This window comes from Hippopotamus amphibius, chromosome 15 (genome assembly GCF_030028045.1).
Source record: "Hippopotamus amphibius kiboko isolate mHipAmp2 chromosome 15, mHipAmp2.hap2, whole genome shotgun sequence".
Lineage (NCBI taxonomy): Eukaryota > Metazoa > Chordata > Mammalia > Artiodactyla > Hippopotamidae > Hippopotamus > Hippopotamus amphibius.
The window spans coordinates 10,247,803-10,267,706 of record NC_080200.1 but is presented as its reverse complement, the minus strand read 5'-3'; the positions used below and the strand labels follow the sequence as shown (position 1 = coordinate 10,267,706).

Sequence of the window (19,904 nt, the reverse complement as noted above, 5' to 3'; positions counted from 1 at the left end):
GACAAAGTTCAACATCCATTTATGATAAAAGCTCTCCAGAAAATGGGCATAGAAGGAAATTACCTCAACATCATAAAAGCCATATATGACAAACCAAAAGCCAACATTGTTCTCAATGCAGAAAAACTGGAAGAATTCCCTCTAAGAACAGGAACAAGACAAGGGTGTCCACTCTCACCACTGTTATTCAACATAGTTTTGGAAGTGTTAGCCACAGCAATCAGAGAAGAAAAAGAAATTAAAGGAATCCAAATTGGAAAAGAAGAAGTCAAATTATCACTCTTTGCAGATGACATGATACTATATATAGAAAACCCTAAAGACTCTACCAGAAAACTGCTAGCACTCATTGATGAGTTTAGTAAAGTAGCAGGATACAAAATTAATGCACAGAAATCTCTTGCATTCCTATGCACCAGCAACGGAAGAGCAGAAAGAGAAATTAAGGAAACTCTCCCATTCACCATTGCAACCAAAAGAATCAAATACCTAGGAATAAACCTGCCTAAGGAGGCAAAAGATCTGTATGCAGAAAACTTTAAGACATTGATGAAAGAAATCAAAGACGACACAAACAGATGGAGGGACATACCATGTTCCTGGATTGGAAGAATCAACATTGTGAAAATGACCGTACTACCCAAAGCAATTTACAGATTTAATGCAGTCCCGATCAGATTACCAATGGCATTTTTCACAGAACTAGAGCAAGAAATCTTACGATTTGTATGGAAACGCAAAAGACCCCGAATAGCCAAAGCAATCTTCAGAAGGAAAAATGGAGTAGGTGGAATCAGGCTTCCTGACTTCAAACTATACTACAAGGCCATAGTGATCAAGACAGTATGGTACTGGCACAAAAATAGAAAGGAAGATCAATGGAATAGAATAGAGAACTCAGAAGTAAGCCCAAACACATATGGGCACCTTATCTTTGACAAAGGAGACACGAGTATACAATGGAAAAAAGACAGCCTCTTCCATAAGTGGTGCTGGGAAAATTGGACAGCAACATGTAAAAGAATGAAATTAGAACACTTCCTAACACCATACACAAAAATAAACTCCAAATGGATTAAAGACCTACATGTAAGGCCAGACACTATAAAACTCCTAGAGGAAAACATAGGCAGAACACTCTATGACATACATCAAAGCAACATCCTTTTGGACCCACCTCCTAGAATCATGGAAATAAAATCAAGAATAAATGAATGGGACCTCATGAAACTTAAAAGCTTTTGCACAGCAAAAGAAACCATAAATAAGACTAAAAGGCAACCCTCAGAATGGGAAAAAATAATTGCCTATGAAACAACGGACAAAGGATTAACATCCAAAATATACAAGCAGCTCAGGCAGCTTCATACCAAAAAAGCAAATAACCCAATCCACAAATGGGCAGAAGACCTAAATAGACATTTCTCCAAAGAAGACATACAGATGGCCAACAAACACATGAAAAGATGCTCCACATCACTAATCATCAGAGAAATGCAAGTCAAAGCCACAATGAGGTATCACCTCACACCAATCAGAATGGCCATCATCACAAAGTCTGGAAACAACAAATGTTGGAGAGGGTGTGGAGAAAAGGGAACTCTCCTGCACTGTTGGTGGGACTGTAAATTGGTACAGCCACTATGGAAAACAATTTGGAGGTTCCTTAAAAAACTACAAGTAGAACTACCATATGATCCAGTAATCCCACTCCTGGGCATATACCCAAAGAAAACCATAATCCCAAAAGAAACTTGTACCATAATGTTTATTGCAGCACTCTTTACAATAGCCAGGACATGGAAGCAACCTAAATGCCCATCAACAAATGAATGGATACAGAAGATGTGGCATATATATACAATGGAATATTACTCAGCTATCAAAAGGGATGAGATGGAGCTATATGTAATGAGGTGGATAGAACTACAATCTTTCATACAGAGTGAAGTAAGTCAGAAAGAGAAGGACAAATATTGTATGCTAACTCACATATACGGAATCTAAAAATGGTACTGATGAACTCAGTGACAAGAACAAGCAAGCAGATACAGAGAATGGACTGGAGAACTCGAGGTATGGGAGGGGGCGGGGGGTGAAGGGGAAACTAAGAAGAAGCGAGAGAGTAGCACAGACATATATATACTACCAACTGTAAAATAGTCAGTGGGAAGTTGTTGTATAACAAAGGGAGTCCAACTCGAGGATGGAAGATGCCTTAGAGGACTGGGGCAGGGAGGGTGGGGGGGACTCGAGGGGGGGGGGCGTCAAGGAAGGGAGGGAATATGGGGATATGTGTATAAAAACAGTTGATTGAACCTGGTGTACCCCCAAAAAAATAAAAAAAAAAAACAAAAAAAAACCGCTAATGGTATACAATTAATTAATTTGAAATGTATCAACCTCAGAGTAGATGATAGGAAGGATATCAACATTTATTTATTTCTTACCATGTGTGTATATTATCATTTTAATCCTAGAGTGCGTTAAGCTCTATGCGATTAAAAATGAAGAATTAGAATTCATGAGAGTAAAAAATAGCAATGTTCCACAAGGTTAAAAATTTAGAAAAGCTGATGGGTAAAATCACATTTTCTGCCAGAAAAGCACATTAACTGAAATAGTACACGGGCCTATGAACGTGGTGACTGTGAAAGTATAGACTTACTGACTCATTGCTGTGTCCTAAACACTCATCTAGTAAGTACTTTTTGGTTACCTCAACTACCCTTTCAGTTAAGAAATTTTGTTAACACTATTCTACAGATGAGGAAGTTAAACAGAAAGATGTTTTGTATTATACTCAAGATCACAGTGTGTAACATCGGGTGACTTATGGATTCTGGAATTCTCACTTAAAATTACCTTCATTATCAGGAAGAGATCAAGATGGTGGCGCAGGAAGGTCCTGAGCACGCCTCCCCCAAGGAACACATCAAAAATACACCTGTATGTGGAGATGTTCTCAGCAAAACCAAACTGGAAACTGTCAGAATCACTCTTCTGCGAACAATGACAACAGAACTGTAGCCAAGGACCCACACAGAGTTGGGTGGGAAGGGAGGAGAAGTGATCAGGTCATGATCTGTGCCCCTAGGAGGGGACACAGAAAAGGAGGGGATATATCACAGGCTGGGATAATCTCCCTAGGGAGTGAGGGGTTTATACCCCACATTAGGCACCTCAAAGAGGGATCTGACAGGGCAAAGAAAATTCTCCCACCTTACACCTGTTAGACAGGTTATTATCAAAAATACAAGAGAAACCAAATGTTGGTGAGGATGTGTAGAATGGGGAATTCAGAGGCACTGTGGATAGGAATGTATTGTCACCATGGACAACCCTATGGACCTTTCTCAAAAATATTAAATAGAAGTGACACATGATACAGTAATACCACTTCTGGATATATGTCCAAAGGAGATGACAAAACTCTCTTGAAGTGGTAACATCATTGGATGTTTATTGCAACATCACCCACAACAAAAAAAATGAAAACAACCTTGTGTCCACTGATGAATGAAGTGATAAAGAAATGTGATATACTAAGAGTACATACAATGGAAGATTATTCAGCCATGAGGAAGAAGGAAACCCTGTCATTTGATACAATATGGATGAAACTTGAGGGAGTTATGCTAAGTGACATAAATCAGACAGACTTGTTTGTGATCTCTCTTATATGTGGGATCAAAAATACTGAACTTACAGAAACAGAGAGTAGATGGTGGTTGCCTGGGGCTGAGGGGTGATGGGAATGGGGAGATGTTGCTTAGAGTTACAAGATGAAATAGATTCCAGTGATGTAATGTACATCATTGTGACAATAGGTAACATTATGGTGTTGTGTACTTGAAAATTACTGTGGGAGTAAAGTTAGTATTCACATCCTAACAACAACAAAGAAAAAAAACAAAATTCTAATCATGGGAGGTGAGGGATATGGTAACTAACATTATTTTGGTAAACACATTACAAAATATACATATATCAAAACATCATATTGTATACCTTAAATTTACACAATGTTGTATGTCAATTATGTCAGAATAATGCTGGTAAAAATTACGCTCTATTTTTGTTGGAAACAGGTGTATCTACCTCCAGAAGAACGTCTTTTGTTCTGTTCACCACTGTTCCAGAAGAATTAGGGACTGGGAAAACAGCCAGAGAGGAGGACATGAAATGATTTGGTTAGAAAAAGCTGTCCTGTATGACAAGGGGAAATGTAAGTCTCAATTATCCCATTTTCTAGTCATTTGGGAACATTTCAAAACTAAATCCATTTCACATTGTTTTTTAATCATTTATATTCACGCAATCTTGTCTTTCAAGTGTATTTACTCCCATTTTACCAATAGCAAACATTATGGAAAGGCATTTCATGAACATTGTAGAAAATCTAAGACCAATATTCGTGTGTATGTTTTATTATAATATTTTCGGATTTAAAACTCCCTATGTTCATTTATTTTTGAAAATTTTAAGATGGCGCAATGTGAAAATAGGAGCTAGTGAATTTAATGGAACATGCTGAAAATTAAACCGTGCACACAAGAAAGGAACATTCTTTTGGCCCTTTCCAAGGTTTCTTGGCTGTCCTTTAAGCTGGCATAAATGGATGATAAATATAATAGGGTAAATATTGTATAAATTTTAGAAATATTAATAACTTTAATGGGCAATATCTTTCCCACTAAATAATATGAATTCTCTTCTGTCGCATGCATTCCCTTCTTTAATATCTAAGTTTTTCGTCATTGCATTTAATAGTTGTTTATCCTTAGTTGGAAAATGCGAAGCAAACTAAACTAGTTATGGACAGCTTGCAGAAATCCAAGATCACTACCACAAAATGATGTGTGACACCTGTAAGGAGTATTGGAAAGCCATCTTGCAGAAAACAAGAGGAACCCAAAGTCTGAGCTATCCTGACTGAAGACAGGGAAGAATCGTGAAGTGCTAACCAGGCTGTTACTAGTAAAAGGAAAGAGGTCCTCTTTCTGACAACATGATCCTTTGCAATCCTAGGGTAATGTAAAAGAGGATAAATTTATTGTGATGACTTGGGTGATTTAATGATCTGCAGGCATCATTAGAGCCTCAATGCAATTGGAAAAATAATATCATCACCTATTGTTCAGTTCCATGCCCATGACTAAGACATATTATTAACAACCACCCTTCTTACCTGTGCACATTTTGTAATCATGCAATTGCAGGCACCTCAAGACATATTTTTTACCCCATGTTACAACATCAGTCAAGGTTCAGCAAAAAAAAAAAATTAGTTATTTTAATAACCAGCATTTAACATAGAGAGCTGGTTAAAGTGTTATTGAGAGACTGAAAGGCAAGAAAGAACAAAGTGGTAACATCGTGACCATAAGTGAAGGAAGAAGCTACTCCACCAAGAGCTTGAGAGGCATGAAGGGATCACTTGAGCTTTTAGGGCAAAGAGACTTTTACAGACCACTGCTGAAAGTATGTACGATGACCACAAGATGGTACATAGAACAGTGATCTCAAGCGCCCCACCCCAAAGCCCATGGTTATGATGTAGAGATGCTAAGTGAAGAAAATTATCAGAAATAATGGGGAAAACACACTGCCTGTTACCACATCAGGCTCTTCATATCTTCCCCATTTGACCTCTGATCTCTACTGGATATTGGGCATGTGTCCCTGAGCCGTTAGGACCCCCGGGGTAGAGTTCACCTTTGAGTGAAAGGTCTGATTTGTGTCAGCATCCCTCAGCCTTGGCCACACACTAGAACCACCTGAGTGCTTTTTAAAATTCTCATGCTCAGACCACACCGAAGTCCAGTTAGATCAGAATATCTGGTGTGAGACACAGTGGTCAGTGTTTTTAAACTTCCCAGATGATTTTAATAAAAGCTGAGGTTGAGAAGCAGTGACATGAACTCTCACACACAACTGGATGCACAAATTTGAAAAATGGAATTTACTATGGAAAATACATACAAGCTGTGGAAGACTAATAAATATTCAATACATTAAAGGAGAATAATTCATCTTTTGAAAATGCTTGGGCCACAAAAGATAAAGTATAGAATCTTCATCGATACAATAATACTCAGTCAAGGACTAGAAAACTCCTGTGCTAAGGTTCCTAGAACAGTCCTGCAGTCACATTAAACCTTAAAAGAGAAGTAATATCCAAGTGTTAAGTGAGCAGGGGCATGAAGGCCATAAGAGCTACAAAAATGATATGATGAGAGAGAAAGAATTTTCAGGTCTAGCTGTTTAGTTTTACTTCATTTTCCCATCTGCAATCCAAATGGGTGGCAGAGGGACTGAGGTTTGATTGTTTTGCTGCAGAACCTCCACATGGCCCGCTTGATGTCCCTGTTCCTCAGACTGTAGATGAAGGGGTTCAGCATGGGCATGACCACAGTGTACACCACCGAGGCCACGGCATCCTTCCCGGGAGATTGTGAGACAGCTGAACTGAAGTACACACCAATGCCTGTTCCATATAATAAACAAACAGCTGACAGGTGAGAGCCACAGGTGGAGAAGGCTTTATACATCCCACCTGATGTGGGGACTCTGCGAATGGAGGAAAGAATTTTATAGTAAGAGAAAAAGATCCCTGACAAAGGGAGAAAACCAAAGATGGCACCAAGAAAACACATGACTATGTTATTGGTGAGAGTGTCAGAACAGGCAAGCTTGAGGAGCTGAGAAGGGTCACAGAAGAAATTAGAAATTTCCACATCCTTAAAGCAGGCAACTTGTAATACAATCAAATTGTGCACCTGGGACTCCAAAATGCTAAAAATAGAAGATACCAAAACCAAGAAGCAACAGAGGCGTAGGTTCATGATGACCTGGTAGTGCAGTGGGTGACAGATGGCCACAAACCTGTCATAGGCCATCACAGTCAGGAGCATATCATCCATACATCCAAAAAAGATAAACACAGACATCTGAGTCAGGCAGCCCACATAGGAGATGACTTTGCTGTGAGTTTGGATGTTCACAGTCATCCTGGGAACAGTGGTAGAGATGAAACCAATGTCAGCCAAGGAGAGGTTGGAGAGGAAGAAGTACATGGGGGTGTGGAGGTGGGGGTCAGAGGTGACAGCCAGGATGATGAGCAGGTTCCCCAACACGGTGACCAGGTACATGGACAGGAACAGGGTGAAGAGCACAGGCTGCAGTTCTGGATCATCTGAGAGGCCCAGGAGGAAGAATTCTGAGATATTTGTTAGATTTCCAGTTCTGTATAACTTGGACATGTTTGGCAAAAGAAAAGAGGGCTGGAAAAAAGGGAAGTAATTAAATGGGCATTCAGCACTGTGTCCATGTTTTGGATTCAAGCAATTCATTTCTAAAATTATAGACCGCAGTTTTTTAAGCAATATTTCTCAGTATGAAATAATCTATCTGCTCAGAAATATTTCCTCATTGGTTTCTGTGTTATTCACCTCTGCCTATACACTCTTGCTTTATAAAACTTCACTGAAAAGTGAAAGGAAACAAAAATATTAGAAGTAATACGTCCATGATCTCAGTTCAATACAGCCTACAACTTTAGAAATAATACAAAATGAGAAATTTCCTTTCCTATTTAAGAAAATATAATTTGATTTTAAAGAAATTTAGCCATAGATATATAAACCTTATTTTACTCAAGTACAGTCTAGATATTTATTTTATTTATGAGAATATTCATAAATCTCTATGAAATGAGGGAGTGTGTCATCTGGATTCTAAATTAAAAATGCATGTTCAGGACTTCCTATGTGGCGCAGTGGTTAAGAATCGACCTGTCAATGCAGGGAACATGGGTCCCATCCCTGCTCCAGGAAGATCTCACATGCCACGGAGCAACTAAGCCCGTGTGCCACAAGTACTGAGCCTGTGCTTTAGAGTCCATGTGCCACAACTATTGAGTCCATGTGCCGCAACTACTGAAGCCCACTTGACTAGAGCCTGTGCTCCACAACAAGAGAAGGCATGGCAATGAGGAACCCCGCGCACCACAATGAAGAGTAGCCTCCACTCGCCTCAGCTAGACAAAGCCTGTGTGCAGCAATGAAGACCCAACACAGCCAATAAATAAATAAATAAATAAATTAAAAAAAATGCATGTTCATAATCAGAGAACTTTTATGTGATGTTGAGAGTTTTATCATTCTTCGGTTTCTTTGTCTTCCCTTCTTCATGAAATAAATGATTACTTGAATATCAGGTTTGTCTTTTAAAAGTTATTTAGTATTACTTCATATCTTTGGCTTTGGTGGACTTCAAATTTCAGTCAGTATATTTTATTTAAGTACACAGGATCATACAGCATTGGTGACTCCAAATGTGGCGTTAACGTACATTGGCAATGATTAAACAATAACGAAATTTAAGAAACCCTCTTGAAATTTATTTTATACGGGGTTATTTGTTTTAATCCAGTAACATCTCATTAAAACGTCTGATGTGTGAGACCACTTATTTTTTTTTTTTTGGAAGTTATTCTGTACTGACAGGATAATTCTACTTCATTGTTTTCCTTTTTTTCAGTTTATTGAAGTGATTGACAAAATTGCGTATATTAGGGTTGTGTCACATGAAGTTTTTCTAAAGATGTACAGAATGATGATTTAATACACAGACATTGGAAGTGATTGCAACAATCAAGTTAATTAACATAAATGTCACCTTACATAGTTTCTATGTGTGTGTGTGTGTGTGTGTGTGTGTGGTCAGAACAGTTAAGCATGTTTTTCTTAGCCGATTAAAAGAACACAATACAGGCTTCTTAACTATAGTCACCAGGCTGCAAGTATATCCTCAGAACTTAATTCATTTTATAACTGAAAGTTTGGACCCTTTGACCAACATCTCCCTGCTTTCTCTGCCACCAATCCTACAATTCTAATCTATGGTTCTAAGAGTTAGCTTTTCTTAGCTTCCTTGCATAAGTGAGATCATTACAGTATGTGATTTTCTATGACTGGTGTAGATATTTTAATAAGCATAATATTCTCCAGGTCCATCCATGTTGTCACAAATGGCAGGATTTCCTTCTTTTTATGGGTGAATAATATCCCATTGTTTATGCATATACATACCACATTTTCTTTTCTTATTCATCTGTCAGTAGATACTTACCCATATGTTCACTACTTCAAACAATATTGCAAAGACAAGGAAATGCAGATATCTCTTCAAAGTTCTGATTTCATGTCTTTGGCGTATACCCTGAAGTGGGGTTGTTGGATCCTATGGAAATTCTATTTCAATTTGTTGCAGTTTTCAGCTTTTTATGGAACCTCCATTCTGGTTTCTGTAAGGGCTGTACAAATACTCATTCCCACCAACCGAGTACAAGGGTTCCCTTGCCCCCACATCCTCATCAATGTTTGTTGTCTTTTTTGTTTTATAATAGCCATCCTAACAGGTGTGAGGTGTTATTTGATTTAGGTTTGGACTTGTGTTTCCTGATATTAACTGATGTTGAGTGTCTTTTCATATACCTGTTGGTCTTGTTCTCCTGATCAGAAACCTTCTTATTTAGAGAAGCAGAGTTTAGCCCCAGTTAAGGTCCCATAGCCAGGTCAGCACCCAGCCTCGTAGCTCTAGCTAACAGATTTTTGTGTCAATACTTGCTGGAAAAGGGATTGCAATTCTCTTACTTCTGCTGACTGAAGGTAATTCAGCTTAATTATTTCGGCATGTCACGTTATGGTTTAATTTAGAAAAATTCTCAATGGTATGATGTAAACACATATAGGAAGTTTCCTTACCTATGAAATTATGTAAATAATCGAACTTTCCTAATAGGACTATTGAAAGAAACTTTTTAATAATCATTAATACAGCTTAGAACTCAGTGACAAGAACAAGGACGCAGATGCAGAGAATGGACTGGAGAACTCGAAGTTTGGGAGGGGGCAGGGGGTGAAGGGGAAGCTGAGACGAAGTGAGAGAGTAGCACAGACATATATACACTACCAACTGTAAAATAGATAGCCAGTGGGAAGTTGTTGTATAACAAAGGGAGTTCAACTCGAGGATGGAAGATGCCTTAGAGGACTGGGACAGGGAGGGGGGGGGACTCGAGGGAGGGTGGGGGGGGAGTCGAGGGAGGGAGGGAATACGGGGATATGTGTATAAAAACAGATGATTGAACTTGGTGTACCCCCCAAAAAATAATAAATAGATAAGTAAAATTAAATAAAACAAACAAACAAAAATACAGCTTAGACCAGTGGTTTTTTGGTTCTAGTTGATCGATTATTTATGTGTGCTTATTTTAAATACTCAGTTACCTCAGTCTCAGCCTAGAACCAATTTCAGGATCTCTACATGGGCATCTCTTGGTCTTGCTTCTGTGAAGCTGGGCTTGATAAACATAACAGTCTTAGAATATTGTCCAAAATTTAGGATCCATGAATATTATCCATTAATACTATCATGAATACCCCACCTATTTTTAAAATACAAACATTTAATATTTGCTTCAGATCTCATATTTTATAGAGATTTGAAACATTAATGATAAAATTTAACTTTTCTTGGTGTCTCAGCTCCATCCTATTCCTCTGCATACACATCCCCAAAAGCCACCAGTGTCATGAATTGATGAATACATTTCCTGGTCAGTGTTTCCATAACACCCATATTGATTTATGTATCCATAACCAGCTTTCTTAAAATCTTCCCTAAACAGCATATTATCCATATTGCCTCTGAAATGTACATGTTTACTGCAACATTTTGGTTAAGTCTCTTTGTGAAGTACATACAACTACTTCAAACATTTCTCTGCTGCACACTGTTATGTAAGGAAAGACAACATTTTATTCAGATCATAAATTTATATTTATATAAATTAATTTAAATTTAAAACAAAATGTATCTTTCTCATATATTTAAAATGTAACAATATATAATTTAATATATTTTCTTTATATATTAAAGAAATATTTAATTTACATTTCATATATTATACTATATTTTTATTTATATCAGTTTCTGCTTACAATAATCCTATGAAATTCTCGTACCTCTCTCTGTATTATACAAATGGGAATTTATATATAATATGTAAGTGGTGATTAGCTGTTCAAGTTCTAATTGGTACATAATCAGTTTTACTAACATTAATTGCCTATATTTGTTTCATGCAAACATTTTCTGTCAACTGCATCCTCTTTTATTAAGGTATCTTTTGAAAATATCCTTGAAGTCTGTCTTGTGATAATTTCATAATAGCTGCACATGACATTTTCATCTTGAATAGGAAATCTTTTCAACTTTAGATTTTAAAACTGGACTGAAAAATGCATGACTATTTATTGAAAACCCTATAATCCTCCACGTTAGGGCCACTATGGCCTCCGTAAACACTGCCCCAGTCCCATAATTTACAGATACACTCACTGAACCAAAAGAGGATGAAACAATTCTACCTTGCTTTGAATTCTGGGACCTAAGTAGGTTTGAACAGAAACCTTTATTAGCTACAGTGAAAGTGACTGAGAACTGGTGCACGAATAAGCGGATCAACGATTGAGTCCTGGGTCTTTCACCTCCTATAAGTGGAGTGTGTGCAAAACTCTCAGCCTCTCTGCACTTCTGTTCCTTCTTGGAAATAAATAGTCTAACACCCACCTCTAGAAGATATTTGGCATCTAAGGGAAATGTGGAACTTAATAAATATTTGGTCATTTGTATAAAGAATTTCAATAATTTTCAATAGTGTGTTTATTAACAAAATACAATCCCCCCAAATTTAAGGACTTTTTATGGGTTACATGGCAGAGAGATCAAAGCCTTTCCTGCCTCAGAGCTGGAGCATGGAAGACATGAAATCCTAAAATGTGTCTCAGATCATGCATTAAGATATGCCGCCCCCATCTTTTCTAACACTTGTTCCCCATACGTATGAAATTTTTGCAATGGCTTTTCAGTGATTGAATCCTGCAGATAATCTTAAATGGAAAATAATAGGTCCCAAAGTAAGTCCAAGAAATAGACAGAAACAAGCAGTAGTTTATCTTGTCTCAATTCCTGTGGGACATTCTGAAAAGGATGAAATTGCTGGCATGAATGGTCCACTGTATGGAAGCCATATTGCCCACACTCTGTTACCACCAAAGATGGAAGAGTTTATTCAACACTTAGCGTTTTTTTTTTTTTTCCTGGGTGCCTCCTCTGTGCCAACAAGGTATAGGTTCTGGGGAATCAGAAAGAAATGAGCCTCAGTCATTCTTCTTCTCCTATGAAGAATGTACTCGTATAAGCAAAAATAAAATGTCTTGTCAGGGATGTAGGGAAACCATAACATCAGATCAACAGATATTGAAATCTGATAACATGAGAATTAGCCTTATCATTATCAGTAACAAAATATCAAAAATGTGTTCTGCCCTTTATCTGCCCTTTATTTATGCATCAATCACAAAGTTATTGCATAGAGGGAGACCATTTTCATTTTTTCCTTATTTGGTGGAATTTTATCAACTAGGAATCAACTCATTGACAGTACTAAGTCTCAGAGATACTAAGAAATTGCCCCATAACACACGAAGAATAAGGGGAATAAACAGGATTCAAAATTTAGCCATCAGTATCTGAGTTCTATGTCATAAATATAACTGTTTTCAGAATTTCTAAAAGCTTTCCGCAGAGGTACAGAGGTGTAATAACAGATACATCAGAGGTATATTATTTTAAACTGTTTTCATTTTCCTGAGTAGAAATGAACCCTAATACTTTGATTTTGTGTTTCCTTTTTTGATTGAGTCAGCTGATTATGAGTGCAGAGGAGAAAGTGCACAGGTGAAGTGAAATCCAGGAACAGGGTCAACAGAGAGATCTACCCTAAAATATCAGGTGCCAATTATTACTATGGCCTCAGCTGTGATCTCAGACATTCTTCCTGTAGTTGATGCAGCAAGTGCTACCTTCTGCCCTGACTGTGTCCTCCAGAAAACTCCAAGGGGAAGAGCGCAGTGAGCAGGGAGTCTCTGCCAGGACTGACAGGGAGGTGACATGACTGTTTGGGTGGGGAGTTGGGGGAGGGCTGCCCAGATGCCCTGTGTCTGGAGTCAGTCTGCCCAGAATGACTGACTTCAAACTTGGCTTTAACACTTTTAAATGCATGTACTGGTACATGTTACATGAAGTGCTGTGCTTCTTTCCTCCTATTAAAATAATTATAATGTATTCAATTATAATTTTGGAGAGATTACGTAGATGTGAATATAAGAAATGTAGGACAGATACCTCAGAGCTTGACACTTAGTAAGCCTTTAATAAGAGTACATGATGTTTCAGTTAATGTCATCCTCCTCATCTACCTCCTCACTGCTTTCATAATTATTTGAAGTCCTCAGGGGGAAGTTTACAGAGACCCATTTGCTGCTGTGGTGGGGGGGATGACAGCCAGAATCAGAACCAGTGAGGGTGGAAGTAGAACTCTGAATGAGAGTTCTCACATCCCAACAAGAGTGGAGAACATAAATGTCATAGGGCTCTGATCCAAAATTTGTATACTGGTGCTTTCCATCTGTCTATCCCAGCTGTCATATTTGTCTTGTTGAGGAAAAAATCATGCTCCCAACACACCCTTCATCCATCTCTCTCTCCCTCACACTTACTGGGCTGGGCTTCATCTCTGCTGCAACATGACCAAGGAGCACAGATTCACTGCCCCTCTCCTGCCTGGTGTGTGATGAAGTCTCAGGGTCTGTCCTCAGGACTGGTAGGAAGACAGACTCAGGCGGGGATCTTCTGATGCAGGTTCCTACAAAGGCTGGAGACAAAGGTGTGCAGCCACAATATTAGAACTGGCAAATTAAAGAGCTAGAGGCACTGGCCAATTGTTTACAACCTTAGGGCTCAATGCCCAAAGTTCATAATTAGCCAGTTGGTCCATAATGTCCAAATCTCTGGGGAATTTCTAATATTAACGTAACAGGAAAATGAGAAAAGTGAATGTCCTGGGAAGTATCTGTGTCCCTTTTCTCCTTAGGAGGAAATTCACCTGTACTCCTGCTTCTTACTTCCAAGTTGCAGGATGTTAACATAAAATTCATACTTTTTCTCAATTTGACCACTCAGTGTGTGACTGACATTTGTAAGTCCATTTTATTAACCATGAAATATATGCAGCACATGATATTCTATACCAAGGATATGATACACTTTCCATTTTCACAGTTAATATTTGTCTCTAAGGATAACTTCCTGTATTCATTGCCTTGTTCCTTGCTTTGGATGGCATTTTATATCATGGAAATTTACAGGTTTTTTTCCTTATTATTAGATATAGTTTAGACTTCTGAGTTTTATCTAATCAAATTACATTGCCTTATTCAGAAGCTCTTGACTTTTACTTATTATTTGGTAAGTGATATTTTGCTGAAATATTTGAGAGGGTCTCCAAGAAGTTAGCAATCATGGTGTTGGTCAGGGCTGCAGGCATCTGAAGGCTTGATGAGCAGAGGATCAACTTCAAGCTCACTCACGGGGCCGTTGGTGGGATTCACAGGTACTCAGGGTATTATCTGGAGAATTCGTGAAGTTCCTTGATAAATGTGCCCATGATGGAGCAGTGAACAACATGAAAGTTGGGTTCTATCAACCAAGAGAGAAAGAGAGGCAGCAAGAAGAAAGCCAGATTTTTTTCTGATCTTCCCTGAAGTGACTTCCCAACATTTTACCCACATTCCCATTGTTGTAAATGAGCCACTGTGTACATCTCATAGTCAATATACAAGGAATGAAAACCAGAAGTTGGTATCATTGGGAGCATCTCAGAAACTGCCCACCACACAGCCGTCATCCTCTATAGGGACTTTGTTCTCCAAGCACTTCAAGACTCAGGTCCTGTCCATCTGTTTCCACTATAGTCCTAAATTCATCTCGCCACCGTAATCTCAATAAAATATCCTGGATATAGCCTCACAAATAGGTAGAATTTCCCCTCCATTGTGTACTTCTGCAAACCCCATTCTCCTGCTGTGGTCATGCAGTCTCAAATAGACCCCTGGTTTCTGATGCACTAGGAGACCCTCTCCTTCAACATCAGGACAATCTGTAGCCATTCCGTGGACAAATGTAACAAATGTTCCCCTTGTTTCTGATTTTTGCTAACTTGAATGGAATTGACTTGCTCCAGAATATATTTTCTTTAGGTTTCTTTGTGGTCTCAGCTTTTGAAGACTTTAATAAAATGTTTTTTGAGCTCGCTTGTTTTTTTTTTTTAGTGGATACAGTGGGATGTATGTGGATAGTGGTGTGATGTAACCATCAAAATCCTATTCACGCAGCCTTCCTGACAGAGAGCTCTCTCCTAAGGAATGCAGAGAATGGTTCATCATTAAGTGATATGAACAAAATGAATGTAAAACAGTGTGGATAAGTGGCAGAGGGTATTTTTAGGGGAGAGCACATGGCGGACATGAGAGGGAGAGACTGGGTGTTGGGGCATTTATAATATTTAGTCCACAGCACAAATGTCACTAAACTGTAAACTGAAATTATTTCCTAGTGAATCAAGGAATAAGATTCTAGGGTCAATGACAAAGATGAACATATAGGGCATTAGAGATGAAAACCCAAGGTAGTTATGTTTGTACCACAAAATGTGACATATGTTGTGTTTTTTTCCCAATTTTCAGTGCCCCCTCCTTTCAGGAATACCCATAACAAATAGCAGGCCAGTAGACTTGATTAGAGAGAGAGAGAGAGAGAGAGAGAGAGAGAGAGAGAGAAGGTGGGTGTTGGGGCCTTTTAAAGTATGTGGGCAGTAGCACAAATAATATAAAACTGAAGTCACATCATAGTTGGTAGAGAAGATCAAATACTAGTGTCACTGGCAAAGGTGAGTACAGAGAATGTATTGCTTGATAAACTTAGATATTGATGATTAATGATTTTCTTTGTGCTTTTCCCAGTTGCTCCACACATGATGAGTATCTTGTGGGAAAACAGGAATCTTTACACATTCAGTGTTCAATGCGTAGTTGAGAAGTTTCTAAACTCCCTTTTTTGTCCCTTTATTATATGTAGAACTTTTCAAACCCCAAACTTTATTCTATGAGTATCAACCTTGAGGTGACCATTAGAGACAAATAGATCACATCGAAGGTGCTGATAATAAACACAAGCAAATCATACATCTTTTCCTCTCTCAGGAGTTCTTAGAGATGTCTATAGAAGGGAAAGGCTCCAGGGAAGAAGAAAATACAGGATGTATAATTGTCTTCACTCTTTCTTATGTAGAGAGAATAATTTACTTAATGTTATACAAAGCAGAGCTGTGCCTAAATTCTGCTCTCACTGTGCTACATTAGAGTACCAATAAATGACAATCAGTCCCCGATCTCAACCTGGTCAAGGTGTCGTTGTGTAAACACAAAAATGTAATGGTCATTCAGGCATCCAGGATAAAGCAGTAATGATATTCAATAATTAGTTCTTCAAATTAGTTGAACCTCCTAGTATATAACAAGGATGATATCAATGGTTACTGTGTGTGTTTGTTTTAACCACGTGCACATATTATTGTTTTAATCTTAGAGTGCTTTTCATGCCTTGTGGTTAAGAATAGTTAGAAAGCATAAGAGGTTTTTTTTTTTTTTTTTTTTTTTTTTTTGCATGCTATTTTACAAAGCCAGCAACTAAACTAGCTAATGCTTAAAATGAAATTTACTACCTGAAAAGCCTGTTAGCTGAAAAACTCCACTGGCCTATTAACATAGTGTATATGATAGTGTGCACTTATTGATCTATTACTATGTCCAGACACTATTCTAATAAGTTCCTTTGGTTACCTCGTCTCAACCACCCTTTCAGTTAAGAAATTTTGTGAACACCATACTACCAATTAGGAAGTTAGAAAGATGTTTTGTATCATACAAGTTGGTCACGGTTTGTAATGTCAGTTAACTTACAAATTCCAAGATGTTAACTTAAATTTAACTTAATTGCCAGGAGGAGATGAAGATGGTAGAGTAAGCGGACTCTGAGATCAACTCCTTGCAGGAAAATATCAAAAATACATCAGCATGTGGAGTAATTCTCACTGAAAACAAACTGGAAACTGTCAGAGAGACTCTTCTACCAAAACTGGAAGGTAAGATCCACATGGAATCCGGTAGGAAGGGAGAGAGAGTGATCAGGTGTCCTCAGGAGAGGACACAGAAGAGGAGGGGGTATCATGGGCTGGGAGAACCTATCTGGGGAGTGAGGGTGATAGTTGCACACCATGTATTGGGCACCCAGCCCGGGGTCCAACACGGGGAAGACAAATCTCCGTCTCACACCTGTTAGACTGGTGATTATTAAAAAGACAAGAGATAGCAAATGCTGGCAAGGGTGTGTACAAAACGGAATCCTCATGCACTGTTGATGGCAATATATAGCCGCTAAACAGTGTAGAGTTTCCTCAAAAATTTTAAATAGAACTGCCACATGGTATAGCAATTCCACTTCTGAGTGTATGTCCAAAGGAGATGACATAACTCACTCGAAGAGATAACTGCATGGCCAAGTTCATTGCAGCATCAAAACATGGAAATAGCCTAGTGTCCATCAACGAATTAGGAATAAAGAAAATGTGACAGATGTTCAGTACATATGACGGAACATGATTCAGTCATGAGAAAGAAGCAGATCCTGCCACTTGCTACAATATGGATGAAACTTGAGGGCATTATGCTACGTGAAATACGTCAGACAGTGAAAGACAGGTAATGTATCATTTCCCTTATAGGTGGAATGTAAACTATTGAGCTCAAAAAAGTAGAGTGTATTTTCTCCCATTTTACCAAATGTGGACCTTGTGGAAAAAAATTTTGCGAATGTTGTAGAACACTAGGATTAGTAGTCAGTTGTATACTTTCTATTATAATACTTTTTTGGATTTTGAATATCCTATATTCATTTGCTATGCGAATTTTAAGACAATTTAATAAGAAAACAGGAGGTAGAAAATTTAACAGAACATATACTGGATATTAAACCACACATGCACACACAAAAGCAACATTACTTTGGCTCTTCCCAAGATCCTTGGCTACCATTTAGCTTTGCCTAAATGGATACATAGACATAATATTTTAATAATTTTAGAAATTTTTATTAGGCAGTATCTCTTGCCAAAAAGTAATAAGACTTTATCCTTTGTCAAGTGTATTTTCCCTTTAAAATATAAGTTTCTCATCAATATATTTAGTAGGTGATTCTCTGAAGTGGTAAAAAACAAAGTAAATTAAACTAGTTTTGCACAGCTTTCAGATGTCCAAGATTACTACCACAAAAATGATGTGTGACACATCTAAGAAGTGCTGCATACTCATCTTGTAGAACTCAACAGAAACCCTAAGATGTAGTTATTGTGACAGAAGACAGGAAGGCATGGTGATCAAGTGAAGTCCTAACCAGGCTGTTTCTATTGAAAGGAAAAACAATTCCTTTTGCTGACGACAGGGTTCTTTGCAATCCAACAGTAATGTAAAAGAAGATAAATTTATTGTGAAGACTTGGGTGACATAATGTACCTCAGGCATCATTAGAGCCACACATCACTTTGAAATATGATATCACCACCTGTCTTCCAGGTGCATACCCCAAACTAAGACACATCCTTGACAACCACATTTCTTTCCTGTGCATATTTAGCAATCTTCCAATGACAGGTACTCCAAACCTACTTTTATACTCATACTATAGTAACAGTCAAGATTCAGTCAAGAAAAGAGAGAAACATTAGTCATTTTAATGAAGAGAATTTAATACAGGGAGTTGGTTAAAGAGTTAATGAAGGACTGAAATGTAAAAAGGAATAATGCAGGACATAGCTACTACAAGTGAAGGAAGAGGCTACTGCACCAACGGCTTGAGGGGTATAAATGGAACACTTGCGCTTTTAGGGCAAAGAGAACTTTACTGACCACTATTGAATGTATATAAGATGAATACAAGATGGAAAATACAGCAGTGATTTCAAGAGCCCCACCCCAAAGCAAAGTGTAGACATGTGAGTTTGGAGCAGAGACAATAGCTTCATAACTAGCACATACACCCAGCTGTATGGTGAGAGAGACCACATGCGAGGAATCATTATCAGGAATAATGGGGAAAACATATTGCCTCTTGCCGTAGTGGGCTCTTCATATCTTCCCCCATGAGCTCTGATGTCTTTAGGATCTTCAGCATTTGTCCATGAGCATCTAGGACGCATGGCATACAGGTCATCTTTGAATGCAAGTTTTGACTTAGATTAGAAGTTCTGAAACTTGGCCACACATTACAACCAGCCTAACTGCTTTTAAAAGTCCTCATGCTCAGGACACATCCAAGTCTAATTCAATCAGAATCTTTGGTGGTGATATTCAGTTATCACTATTTTAAATTTAATTTTATTGCAGTGTAGTTGACTTAAAATGTTGCAAAATTGTCAGTATTTTTAAGACTCCCAGATGATTTTGATAAAAGCCAAGGTTGAGAGGCAGGGGCATGCGTCCTCACACATAACCTGCAGACAGAGATTTGAAACCTAGTGATCAGTGTGGAAAATAAACAACAGCTTTGGAAAAATGTAATACATAAATATGTAAAAAAGGGAGTTGTTCATCTTTCCAGGAAGTTTGGGTCACCACGATGAACTAGATACTTCTTCCTAGATATAATAAGATTCTGTCATGGAGTAAATATAATATATAGAGAGTCCCAGGACACTTTCACACTCCTGATTAAATACACAACAAAATAAGCAGTACTGAAGTGTTAAGCAAAGAGAGGCATCAAGGCCATAAGAGCTCAAAAAATGATATGATAAGAAAGAGAGATAACTATCAGGTTAGATGTTTACTTATGCTGCACTTTCCAACCTAAACTCCAAAGGGATGACACAGGTACTATGA

General features: G+C 38.1%; 1 protein-coding gene across 1 annotated transcript; it reads right to left on the bottom strand.

The window, feature by feature from the left end:
• Positions 1-6,278: 6,278 nt before the first annotated feature.
• On the bottom strand, positions 6,279-7,265 carry LOC130836216 (putative gustatory receptor clone PTE01). Its single transcript, XM_057708290.1, has one exon. It carries the CDS (start codon positions 7,263-7,265, stop codon positions 6,279-6,281), a length of 987 nt encoding a protein of 328 aa, XP_057564273.1.
• Positions 7,266-19,904: the final 12,639 nt, after the last annotated feature.

Excerpts from the sequence above, each read along its gene's own strand:
- LOC130836216 (XM_057708290.1), bottom strand. The coding sequence starts at position 7,265 with ATGTCCAAGTTATACAGAACTGGAAATCTAACAAATATCTCAGAATTC.